Source organism: Dipodomys spectabilis, unplaced genomic scaffold (genome assembly GCF_019054845.1).
Source record: "Dipodomys spectabilis isolate Male_0828 unplaced genomic scaffold, ASM1905484v1 ptg000157l, whole genome shotgun sequence".
NCBI classification, from domain to species: domain Eukaryota; kingdom Metazoa; phylum Chordata; class Mammalia; order Rodentia; family Heteromyidae; genus Dipodomys; species Dipodomys spectabilis.
Genome location: NW_024870834.1, coordinates 19,712,968 through 19,726,266, shown reverse-complemented (window position 1 = coordinate 19,726,266; position 13,299 = coordinate 19,712,968). Strand labels below are relative to the sequence as shown.

Below are 13,299 nucleotides of genomic sequence, written 5' to 3'. Positions count from 1 at the left end.
GCCAGAGAAACTAGCAGATCTGCAGGAGCCAACTGCAAGCTCATATGATGGCTACACCTGTGTGTATAGCAAGTGACTGGGTGGCACAGAGCCCATACACTTACATTCCTATGCACCTCTACTCGCTTCTCTGTGGTGGCAGTACTCTCTGACCATCACACTTCACTTTATGAGGTGTGACAGTGCACCTCTCGACTCTTACTCCCATCCCTGCCCACACACATGCACACATGCAAATGTCCACAGTATAATAAAAACCTCCTCTATATTTAGCCCAAAGTCTATCTCTGGCTGATCATCTCTGGCTCCTGGCTTCCCTACACCAGGACTGCTGTTCTGTCCTTGGGCCAATGCCAACATGAAAACCTTTGTCCTTAAGGAGTCACCTTCAAGTGACACTTTGGCTGCCTCCCAGCTACTTCCTGACCTGCTGCACAATGAGCCCCACCATTCTTCCTCTCTCCTGAGTCCCACAGCTACACTGTGCCGTTCTTTTGCACTTTGTATGAAGTTTCTGGTACTGGAAAGTACATTGACCGGCACAGATTTATGTCTACAACTTGATTTTAAGAAATCAAGTTGCTCTCCAAGCAGGAATGATGCTTTGGCCCCTAGGTGCCTGTGCCTTCCCCCTGCTGGGTACACATGCTCTTAGGAAGCATGGATTCACTCGCACAGGTCTGGGAAGGAAAAAAATGGAGACACAGCAGGTGCTCCATTAATACTTGTTGAGTGATGCTATGTATGAGCCACTGGCAGGGCATGGACTACACTCTGCTTGGTTTAGGCGGGGCTTCCCAAGGGCAGTAAAGGCTCATTTACTCATTCAACAAGTACTAAGGAACCACAGACTATGTGGGGATATTGATCTAAGACACTGGAACTCAGAAACAAAACAAAATCCCTGCTTCTGTAGAACATGTATTCATGTGGGCTAGAAGGCCAGACCCCAAACATCTAAACAGAAATAGCAATGTAATAAACCTATCAGATGGACTTAGCTGCCATGGAGAAATACAGAGCAGGGCGAGGGAAGAGAGAGGGTGAGGCAGGAGTGGGCAGAGGCTTCTCTGAGCAGATAGCTGAAGGCAGCTGAGTGAATCCTGGGGGGGGGGGGGGGCTGGAAAAAGAGTGTTCCGGCCAAGGAAAACAGTGGGTGAGAAGGACAAGAGGCAGGAGATGCTCAGAAGCAGAACTGGGGGTACCAGTGTCCATACTGTGCCCAGGGACTAAAACCAACTAGTAAATGGAGGCCAGGACAAGAAGTCCTTCCCAGACATTCCTATGGCATTCAGCCCAGCCCTGCATTGGCGGGTGAGGGGGTTGGTCCTCCAGTACCCCGATTCCAGAGACACCTGTAGTACTAGTGAGGAGGCCCAGCATCCTACAGCCATGCTGATCCCGGATTTGGGAGATGGGTGTTGCTAGGGGGCCTCCTGCCGTGTGATGGCTCCACAGGGTAAGCGCAGGTGGTGTGTTCAGGTGAACCATCACTCCACCCCACCCCACCCCCTCACAAAAGGCAGAGTTGAAGGAAAGCTTAACCTTGCAAAAGCTCTGACAGCTGGCCACTCCAGCATGCCACGGAGCCATTTCCCCGTCTAACACGGAAGACAGGTTTCCTGCCCAAAATGCCCGTGCCTACGCTACCTCCACCCTCCGCATGCCAGCGTCTGCTGGAGCCCCAAACCCTGCACTTGTCTCAGCGCCGGCTTGGTTGCCAGCTCCCCATCTGGAGACGTGACTGTTCCTGCGCCCTGGGGTGCACCTCCTTCACCCACCCTCGCGCCCAGCCCTGCCGGGGCTCACCCTTCGCTGGATCTCAAGCCGGAAGCGCCCACCCCGCGGCCCCCACCCCGCGGCCTCTCGGGGTCTCCACCGCGCGGCCAGCGTCTGCGGGGAGCCGGTTAGCGAGCCGAGGGCGGGAGGAGCACGGATTTAACGTCGGGGTTCGCGGGGGAGCTGCTACCCAAGAGTAAGGGTGGTGGATCTATGCCCTAAACTCTTCCGAAAGCCGATGGGCTCTCGGGTCTGTTTCTTCCCATTACTGAGGACAATGGGACAAGTCCCTCTCCTCTCCCCGGCACATCCCTCCCCGCGGGAACCCACGCGCGCCCCATCCCCGCAGCCACTGCGCTCCCCCTTGCTTCCTGATCTCGTGCTCACCCGGTGAGCCGCGCTCGCGGAGCAGCCCCGGGCCGCTGCTGGGTCCCGAGACGCGCGAGGGCCGGTGCGCCCCCGGCCCGGGCTGCGGGCTGCTGCTGCGGGCCCAGGGCGCTGCTTCGCCGCGTGTGCGCAGGTGGCTGGACTCTGCGCAGCTGTTGCGCGCGCGGCAGCCTCCGGGCCTCCGCCTCCGCCGGCCTCCGGGGGCTCCCCGAGCCCGGCTGGGTCCGGTCTGGGGACGGCAGGCCCGGGACGGGTGAGTCTGGCTCCCGGAACAGGCTGTACACCTTGGCGGAGGCCGCTGCGGGGTGGCTGCCCCCAGGGCGCCGCAGCCGGTTCGCGTCCCGGCTCGCCGGCTCGTATCTCGCCATGCCCATGGGATCCCTTTGGGCATGACTTATGTCCAGTAAGAGAGCCAGGGTGAGGGGCAGGAAGATCCTCCCGGGGGTCCGAAGGGCGCTCCCGGAGCAGCGGGCGCTGGTCGGCGGCTTCATGGTGCCGGGGTACCTGGGGTGGGGATGGGGGACGGGGACGGTGATCGGGAGCCCCAATCTCTCCCAGGCTGCTCCCCCGACCGCCCCTGCTGGTGGCCGGGGTCTCCCCGGGGCGGCGGCTGCGCTCCGAGCCTCGAGTCCGTGCGCACAGCCGCGGCGCGCACAGCCGGGCCCCCTGGCCCGCTCCCCAGCCCTGCCTGCAGCCGTCCGAAGGGGAACGAACGGGACGGGTTTATTTTTGGAAACCTCCCCCTGCTTTTCCGTCGCTTTTATCCACACACCATGCCCCCTCCTCGGAGGGACAGCTCGGCCCCCTCATTACCCGAGAGGGAGCGAGGAATTCCAGCAACACCCACTTTGGCACCGGGAAGCGGGCGGCGGGCGGCGAGGGGGATTAACCCGTGAGGAGCTGGGGGCGACGCAGGGCCGACCCTGGCGGAGGGGCAGGAGGGAGGGGACTGGCAGCGCCAATGACTTCTGCCAGGACAAAGACACCTGCACCTTCTCCTGCCCACCTGTCCCGAATGGATCTTCCTCCCCAAACTTCAAAGACAAACTTGGATCGGATGACGTTTGTCAGCCTCCCGGGTACGAAGGAGGCCGGTGGAGGTACAGAGACCCGAACGACAGGGACAGCAAGGCACAAGGAAGGAGCGCCTGGTCCCTTCACCTCTAGCTCTGGCCCCCGGGGGCGCGGGGCAGCACCGGGGCTGACCTTCCTGGCGCGCGAAGGTGGCCTGGGGGCGCGCGCCCTCTGGTGGAGACGAGCGCGCCCTGGCAATCCTGCAGTAATGACCAGAGCTGGGGGCGGGGGCGCCTTAGCTCCTTGATCTTAATGGGTCTAAGGTGGTGATGGCGGCTGCCAGAAGAGATACCTTCTTTCCACAGAGACAAGAGGCATAGACAGGGAGCCTCCTGGAGAAGGGTTTTCAAGGAGACAGCATGTGGCAAGGGAGAGTGAAATCCAGTCCTCCTTGCCAATGGCCCACAGTCCATTCCCTGGCCCTGGCCCACCCCCTCACTTCCTGGGATAATTTACCCCAAAGGAATCCCATGAGCTCATGGGATGCCTATGTGCCTCTTGTGCTGCCTGCAAGGGAGACAGGGGTCCAAGAGCTGACTGCCTCCCACCCTCTCCATTCCCCATTCATCATTCTCCTCCATGCCCCTAGCAGGAAAGCTAAAAGGCCCCGGGCGAATGTGACTGCTCTTGGGCACATTTGTGTAATGTACTGTTTCTCAAGGAGACAGAGCCAGTGATCAGGCAGAAAGCACCAGCTTAACACCCAACACTATGCAAAGAACTGCCACAGCTAATAGCTCATATTGAAAACCTCACCTGCCCACCTAGGCTGACAAAGGCCAACATGCCTGGTTGGCTCTCAGACTGCTCAGTTCTCTTCTTGCTCAGTTATTCATGACCCAGTAGCCACACTGGCGCTCTCTGCTCCTAAAATAAGTGGTGTTAGTACACTTTATGTGGAGCGTTCATCTCCAAGATGTCCACCAAAATGATTCTCCCTGACATCTCCCTTCAGTTCAGACATCACCTCTTGGCATGACTCTGTGCACTGGGCAGCATTCCTGTCACTGGAACAAAATGTCTTAGGTAATCATGGGATAAGGAGGCTCTCTTGTTTGGGACTCCATTGTTTGGGGGCCTGTGGTAAGGAAAGGCTGCTTGGTGGAGGAAGGCGGCTCACCTTGTGGCAGCTAAAAAGCAAAGAGAAAGAAAGGAGCTGAGGTGCCAGTAGCCTGTCCAAGGGTGCACCTAACTTCCTTTCACTCACCCTCGAACGGGCTCCTTACCTCTCCCAGTGCCATAGTCTGATAACCAAGCCTTCAACACAAGACCTTGGGGGCCTTCAGGATCCAAACCATAATACCATCCCTGGCCTCCAACTCTAGAATAGCACCAAGTCACTCCAAGTCATTCTCACATGGTACCCTGCTTTAGCTTCCTTGCTCAAATGACCAGATAAAATACTCTTCGTATTTATTTCTTTACTCGTACAATTGGCTGTTTCAATGGTCTGTAGTTGAAGATAGGACATCAGTTGTATTTTTCTCCACTACTACCTTCAACTGTAATGTCATGAATTTCTCTCCCCTGTCCTTAATGATACCTGGAAAAGGTCTTGGCTTCCCTATCCCTACCAAATACAAGAACAATTCCATTTCTCTAAATATGAGTCAGAGGCTCATGCTTGTAATCCTAGCTACTCAGGAGGCTGAGATCTGAGGATCACAGTTTGAAGCCAGCCCAGGCCAGAAGGTCTGTGAGACTCATCTTCAATTAACCAGCAAAAAGCCAGAAGTGGAACTGTGGCTCAAGGGGTAGAGTGCTAGCCTTGAGCAAAAAAAAAAAAAAAAAGCTCAGGGACAGTGCTCAGCCCCTGAGTTCAAGCTCCAGGACTGGTACACACACACACACACACACACACACACACACACAGAGCAACTTTCAGGCATTGACAGTCAAAACCTTATCCAATTTAATCAGCATCATATTTAGTATTCCTTTGTCTCCCCTAAGATCTGTTCCTTGGCTGCAGACCACAGTGGACTAGGGGATGTCTGGCTTGTCTTTCTGATCCTCCTTTTGTGGCTCTTCTGTGTCAAGGTTGGGCAAAAGGTACTGGAGAAAAGGGATCAATGTTTTATGTAGCAGATGCCCTTGGCTCTTTCCTGGGCACCTTTGTATGTTCTTGGGGGACTCCACCCCTGCACTGTCAGAGCAAAGCATCCTCTGGCCAGCCTCCTTAATACCCTGCATCTCCTGCTTCCAGAAGATGTTCTAGGCAAAGCAATGGCGAGGTGGCCACTCACCCTGCGGTTGAGACCACCTCAGTCAGGCTCCATAGTCATCGTTCTCCAGACAGGAAGTGCACAGGAGTCTCTTTATTCATGCATACCTTCAGGTCCTAAAGATGCACATTGAGTTCTCCCAAGAATTTTCTTGCTGTGCTTTGGTACTTTAGAGTATCTGCAACCATCAGCCACGTATCCTGCATCAGGATGGGCAGTCATGACAGTCTACTGCAAATGATTGGGGGCCCCTGCGGGCCCCATGACTCCGTTTGTATTGAGGAGTATCCTCAGGGAAAATCTCAACTCTACCCATCAGTGCCATCATTTGCCTTCTACCCCAGTGACCTTCCTCCTTGTCATTTGTAGACTGGAACCAAGAGATGTCATGTTGGAGTTATTAGCCCTGCTCTGCCCTAGGTCACGTATACAGTACTTCTTTTTAGAATAGGAGAATAGTTAGCCCTATTTGCATGAGGCTTTGTTGATTCAATGGGACATTCTAAAACCACAGGAAAAGTCTTATTCAGCAACCTATAAAATAATTTATTATCTGACTTACCCAGCCTCAAAATCTCTAAAGGAACTGAAATGTTATTCACCACTGTCTCCCCAGAACCTAGAACAGGGTTTGATTCTAATAGATAACAGTCAAGAAATATGTAACAGCTGGGCACTGGTAGCTCACTCATGTAATCCAAGTTACCCAGGAGGCTGAGATCTGGGAATCACAGTTCTAAGTCAGCCCAGGAAGGAAAAGTCCATGAGACTCTTATTTCCAATTAACCAGCAAAAAGCCAGAAGTGGAACTCTGGCTCAAGTGGTAGAGCACCAGCCTTGAGGGAAAAAGCTAAGGGACAGTGCCCAGGCCCTGAGTTCAAGACCCAGAACACCCCCCCCAACACACACATACACACACACACACACACACACACACACACACACACGCAATGTCTGTCAATGGGTGGTTTGTTGTTTGTAGAGCTGGACCTAAAGATTCCTTTCAGTACTAACTTTTATAGTTTGGGATGAATGCTACCTCAATGTTCTCGATTCCCAGAATGCTTGGTCCTCAACCTTCACAGGTGTAGGAGCCTTAGCTCTGCACTGACCCTTCCTTGCTTGTACATCTGCTCAGAACCACAGTTACAATCTCCCTTCCTTACCCTGCTACTTGCCCAGTGCCTTCAGGAGTTCTCCTCTTGCTCCCTCAATGCTCACCTCACATCCCCAAGAGTCTATCAAGGCCAGAAACCTTGGCGTCATCTTCGTCCCTGAGCTATTTTTTCCTCCTGTGTGTCCAAGTCATTATTACCGCTCCGTCTCCTCCGTCTGCATTTCTGGAAGTCTGCCTTCCATTCAGCCTCTCACTGCTGGCTTCAGCCAGAACCCTCAGCAGACACTCTGCCCTCCCCTCCCGGCGCCCCTCCCACTGCTCGGTGAGTACAAGTGGTCCTTGGAAATTCCCACTCTGCTCCCCTGGGGGCCCACAGCCCGGGCAATCGACTCCAAAGCCTGGCATCTGCTACACCATCCCAGCGCCATCCTCCTGTCCCGCCTCCCCAGTACTGGCCGGGCTGCCTCCTTCTTCCTGTGACTGTTGAACTTCATGTTGCTACGCTTCACAATCTCCTCTCTCATAAACACTTGAGTCTTTGGTGTTTTGCTTTTAGGCTGCCAAAGTTTGTGAAGTCTCGTAATGCTCAGAGCACTGGGCTAAGCATGCTATATAAACGGATCGTCTCCCCCACCAAAGGCCTTCTATACAAAAAATAATGGAGGCTGGGGATGGCTTCTGGCTTGTCCAAGATCACACAACTGGCTGATCAGTAGCAGACACATGATCCAAACCTGTGTTGTTTCCTCCACCTTTTCGGCCCAGTAGGAGAGGGGAAAGGCCTCAGTGTTCCCAGAATGGCCCGACTCAACTTGTGTCATTCCCCACCCCTGATGAGGCTGGAGAATGCTGCTGAACCTCATCACCCATCTCTGGGGCCTGTGGAGGGAAGTCATGTCTGGAGAGCCTTGTAGAGAGATGTAAAGAGTGCTTGGGGGTCCATAAAGACTGGATAGGGCCAGGTTTGCTCAGATACTGCATCATGCCGAGGGTGGAAATCTGCTGGACATGCAGGACATCCTAATTGCTTTCCCATGTCTTGTGGAATCATGCTGGCAGCCAGAGAGCTACCAGAACCTGAACTAATTTGGTAAATAAGGACCAAAAACAAGGACCGCATTTCTGTTCCCTTTGCTGAGACCCAGACTCCCAACAGAATTCCAAGGATTTTTTCTTCTTTGGAAGTGAGTGGACCTCCAGCTCCGAATTCCTCTCCCCAGGAGAGCTAGTTCCCCTTGCTCAAAACAAATAACATATTTCCTGGTTAATCAAGGGTCAGAAGTGCTGGAGCAAGGGCAAGGGGGCCTCCAGATGGGAGTAGTCCACAGGCTCAGTGTCCTTTTCCTACCCACATGGCTCAGCCTCAGCCCCCAGTTTGAATGGTACAGGCCACACAGGGAGGTCTTGAGTGGAGTCCCTCCTGTACAAGGACTTCAAAGTTCACAGAGGCTTTCAGGACCATCTGCCTCAGACACTACAGCCTGACATCCCTTAGACCTCTCATTGACCCTGCCTGACCTGCCAATGCCTTCCCCCTCTAGTGAACACCACATGCTGGCTGGCTGGCTGGCTGGTCCATGCAGGGGTCAGGGGAACTGACCTTTTACTATAGAATGTTCTAGAAGGGGTCCTCTCACAGTTCTGGGGTAACGTCTTCTGTGAATGGAACTCATCTCAGATTTTCACTTGGCTTGTATTCTCATCTGGAAATGAAGATGATGATGTTGTTTCCTGCGATTCCCTCCTTCAGGGCAATCTGGACAGCTATCATAGGGAAGGGACTGAGGACTGCCCTAGTTACCCTGATCCGGTACCGCTATTCCATTTGCTAGTACTTGAAGGAAGGGGACCAGATACCTGGCTGCATTCCTCACTCTCATTGTCTCATGGTATTCTCACAACTATCTTATGAAGGAAGTACTATTTCATCATGCAGTAGGTGAGAAAAGGAAGGCTTAGGGAGGCGAAATGACTTACAGTACTAGTAAGGAGCTACACAGGGATTCACTCCTGCTTTGTGTTGTCCCAGACATTCAGCCAATGGGAAGGCCACATTTCTCTGGGAACCAGAAGCATTCACGGCATTTGCAGTGTGGTAGGGTGAACAGGGCCCTATAGAAACAACTGTCACAAGGTAGCCCCCGCCAAGCATACCCACCTCCACTCAGGCCTGCTTTACCAGCTGGGGATGTAACTTGGGTGGGAGAAGCCACCCACCAACTCAGGAGAAGGAAGGAAGTCAAGTTCACTCTTCCATTGATTCAAATCACTTGCCCCAGGTGAATAAGCTCAGCCCAAGTGTCAGCCTTTCTCTTAAGGGAAGGGAAGGGAAGGGAAGGGAAGGGAAGGGAAGGGAAGGGAAGGGAAGGGAAGGGAAGGGAAGGGAAGGGAAGGGAAGGGAAGGGAAGGGAAGGGAAGGGACACCAATAGAATGTCTATGCAGTGCATAGACAGGCATTTCAGTTCTCACCTCACAAACCCAGAGGGATGAAATCTCATGTTCAAGGTCACACTGCTAAATGTCCCAGCCAGGATTGATCTAAAAAGTCTAAACTGCTCCTAAATCCCCACTTTCTTCACTGTAGCATGCTGCAGTCACTCCAGGGTGCCCTGTAATGATGCTGAATGGGGATTCCACTCTCTCCCTTGATTTCCAGGCTCTGGTGCAAGGGTGAGCTGGTCTGCAAGCTCTATGCATTTAGTTATAAGCTGAAATGTTCTTTTTCCACTTCCTTGTATAAATTTCCTGTGTCTGGCTGGAACAGAATCTTCTAGAACTCCTGGAGATAGAAGCATACCTTCTCAAGTGGCGATTCCAAAGACCTGAGCAGAATCACAAGAGCAGTGGGAGATGCCTCCTTTTCTTTCTTTGTTTTAGGTCCAAGACCAGAACTTGAACTCGGAACCTGATGCTTTCATTTACTGGCTAGTGCTCCAACTGAGCCATGTTTTCAACCCCTGAGATGCCTCCTTTCATCCCTCCCTGAAGAGCACAGGGGACTTTGTACTCAGCTGGTGTACACTGGATGTTTGGATGTTTCTCTCCCCCTCCCCCCACCCCCCCCTCCCCCCGCCCCCCCCCTTCCCCGTCACCACCCATATTTCCGGGATGAAAGCCCTGGCCTAGGGGACCATCCAGGATTCTGCAGTGGAGACAAGGGGAGCAGGGAACAACTGCCCTTGACCATTATCGGTGTCTTACAACGTGGCTTCCTGCTGGACACAGCACTTCTCACACTCTGAGGGATGAGGCTTGTGGGGGTAGAGAAGAGGAGATGCTGAGGTCTTTTCTAGAACAATCTCTCTCCAAGGAGGCCTCCAGCAGCCTCAAGGCCCAGAGAGGCTCCATCTCACCTAGTCTGTTTACCCCTGGGTCACATGTCAAGTAGGAGGACATGGAATGAGCTTTTCCCTGGGGTCCCCAAACAGGTTTGGACCCTGAAGATCTCCAGGAAAGCCACAGCCACCTGGCTAAGTACAGAGGGGAAGGGGCGAGGTGCAGTCAGGACCCTCAGGTCCCAGCCAATCCTCATGACTCATTCCTATTTCCGTCCACTCTGGTCTGAGTGCCTTGGCCCAGAGGCCTCAGGGAGGTTGTAAGGCAGAGGCTGGCCCCTCGCCCACTGGGACTCAGCAGACAAAAATTAAAGATCTCACCCTTCAGGAACTCACACAGACAGCGGAGGCATGCTCTGTACTCTGCCTCACAGACCAGACTCGGGGCCAGCAGAGGCTGGTAGCCAAGGGAGACTGGAAAGGAGTCGTTAGCTCTCCCCCCTCCTCTGCACCTTCACATTCAGCCACGGAGCCCCAAAGACTGCTCACTCTCTTCTTACAGCCTCTCTGGTCCCTGCCTGAGAATGATGATGCTAGCCATTCGCAGCTATTCCCCAATCCTCCCCCACCTCTGCCCAAAGACAACAGTGAGAGGAGACACACTGTGCCTTCCAGAAGAAACGGATTGTAATTAACTGATCATACTTTTTATTTCTGGCAGCACAATTCTGATTAGGTCACTCCTGCTCCACAACCTTCAATGGCTCCCTACTAGTTCAGTAATCAAACCCAAGTTTCTTAAAACTGAGCCTGGCATGCAAGCTTTGCTTCTTGTATTGTGAAATTCACCCACTTGTTCAAAATTCTCCTGTTTTCTCTCTCCCTCATACATCTACTTCATACACATCACTTCCTCCCTTCTGGAATGTTCTTCATTGCCCTTGCCTTTAATTCCCATCTCAAAGGTCTCCTCTTCCAGAAAGACTTCCTGGATTCTTCCCTCCATCTGGAAAGTTCGCTGCTTCCACGGAATCCCTGAAGCTCACTCGGTCTTGTGTGATAGTTCCGTAGCTGTCAGTCTTGGGGCAGTGGGGAGAACACAGGGCTTTGCAGTTCAACCTCCATTAGTGATTTGCCAGTATCAGGGCCTGAGCTAGGTGACAGTTGGAGCCAGCTTCCTCACCATCAGATATGCATCTTTAGAGACACAGCATCTAGAAAGAGCAACTGCATTTGCCAATAATACAGCACTTCAGTCCCCAGGTGATTGTCCCAATTGTGAGTTCCTGGCTCTAGGGTAGCCCCTTTATTGGCTGGAGACCCACAACTTCTGTGGTCTGACTCAAATATAGACATCATCAGTTGTTGGATGAATCAAATCCTCTTTGCAAACTTGGGCTACAAAACATGACTTGGAAAGCCAAGACCTGGAATTTGAACAGGCAAGCCTGATTCCCTTATAGTCCAGTGGGATTCATATAACCACAGAATGGTAAAACCAGAGAAGTAAAGTGACTTACTCAGGACCACATAGCTAAATAAGTGACATGGAGAAGGCTAGGGCTCATGTGTCTGGATGGGGGGGCTCAGTCTAGATTAATTGGATTTTGCTACAGGTTCCAAAGGCTTGTGGCCCTGATCAGATTGCCTGAAGAAGACTCAAGAGCCCCCATGCCAACCCATCAGGAGCTCTTGGGCAGCTTTGAATCAAAGGACTCTTCCATTCAAAGCACAGTGAAGGCAAGTCACATTCTGATTTTCGCACAGATGCTGGCTCTAGTCCTCATATGCCTTTGGTGTATCTTCTGGCTTGCATCCTTCCCTTCCATGGGCCTTATTTCTCCATCTATTCAATGATAGGATGCTTCTGGATGAAATCAAATGCTCTGTCAACACCAAGATTTGATTGAAGGAGCAGACAGACAGACAGATAGACAAGGAGAAAGTACAGATCCAAGCACTGCAGGGAACACAGAACATGAATGCTAGAAGGAATCACCATCAGAGAACAGCCAGTCCATCCCTTCCACGTCCAACAGAGAAACTGAGGCCCAAAGAGGGAAGATGCTTGGCTAGGGTCACTGACTGGTTATTGGCAGCACCAAGCATTTTCATCAGGGTCTGACTCCTTGGCCTTTCAGCTCTTTCTCTTTCAACTCTGGCAGAAAGCTGGGCGCTATTTCACTGTCTGAGTCAGGGAAGCCAAGAGACACTGTGTGTGTCAGAGGGGGGCCTTGGGGCTTGGTAACCTCTCTGATGAGGAGTACAAGTGCCAAAGCTGCTAGGGGAGAGGGGCAGGGAGTGAGGAGGTCCTGAGGGACATACGGAGATAAGCTGTCAGCATCTCCCCTCTTCTAGCTGGCAGGAAGAGACAGGGAAGGGTCCATGATGATTGAAGGGGAACAATCCCACTGCTGGCAGAGCTATTGCTCTCTGGAGAGCCCACATTCACACAATGCCCATCCCTGCTTCACTGCTGAGACCTGCCACCTGCAGCCTACACACGCTAGGCAGGTACTGCCCAAGAGGCCTCCAAGCACTTGCGTCTGAGGCTAAGCCTGTTAGGCTGGGATCACGATGTCCTTCCATGTCACCAACATTTTTTTTGAGCATCTCATCTATGCCAGACACTGTGCTAGGCACTGGGTAGACAGAGCATCCTGAGTGCCTTTAAGATGGTGAGCATGATAGGGGAATTACTAGTCTTTCAGGCTCCCTGAAAAACTGCTCTGCGTGTCAGGTGGCCTTGTCCAGGGCACGTTAAAGGCACACAAATCCAGGGAACTTGCTATGCTATTCCCTCAACCCTGCTTCCAGTCAGCCCATTCTCCACACGACTTCTTTTCCAGAGAAACCATGGAGCTGCTAAGGCAGCAGTTTGGCCTGGTCCCTGAACTCTTCTGGCCATGATCCATCAACCCCTCTTTCCTGACCCTTTCCCAAGATACTGCTGCTTCTCTAAACCCTGTCTGAATCTCCCACTTGCTTTATACCATCGTTTCCTCTGGGCCTCAGGCTCAGTCCTGCTCCTGTCTCCAAGTCTTGCTTTTGCTTAGTCTCAGACTCCTCTGTGATGCCCTGAGCTCATGCCGTTGATGTTGTATGGGAATCCCAATGCCTATCTCTAAGCCCTCCTTTGAGGTTTCCCTCACAGCTTTGCTTCATCCATAGACAAGCCACATGTGCACAATCACAAACAGCTGAGGAGTGCCCAATGTGTTCCAGCCATCATTTACTGAGCACACTTTGACAAGCAGGTGGAAGACAGCGCCTGTCTCCAAGGAGCTTGCTGGACCATGGTAAGTGCTGGCTCCAGTGTGGGTGCAAGGACAGATGATCACCCACTCGTGGCTGCATATATGAGATGACTGTAAGGGAAGACTAGAGAAGCTGCTCTCTGAGTGGGATGAGAGAAGGCACTTCCTGAGTGGTAGGAGAAGG

The 13,299-nt window shown here is 52.8% G+C and overlaps 1 protein-coding gene across 1 annotated transcript in view; it reads right to left on the bottom strand.

Moving 5' to 3' along the window:
* Ltbp2 (latent transforming growth factor beta binding protein 2) overlaps positions 1 to 13,299 on the bottom strand; it is a 128,557-nt gene that overhangs the window by 98,412 nt on the left and 16,846 nt on the right. The window contains exons 3-5 of the mRNA XM_042692836.1: positions 5,573 to 5,665; positions 4,361 to 4,370; positions 2,167 to 2,670 (exon numbers count right to left, since the gene is read on the bottom strand). Of these exons, the coding sequence (XP_042548770.1) occupies positions 2,167 to 2,670; positions 4,361 to 4,370; positions 5,573 to 5,665 (607 nt within the window). The remainder of the gene's footprint in view (positions 1 to 2,166; positions 2,671 to 4,360; positions 4,371 to 5,572; positions 5,666 to 13,299) is intronic.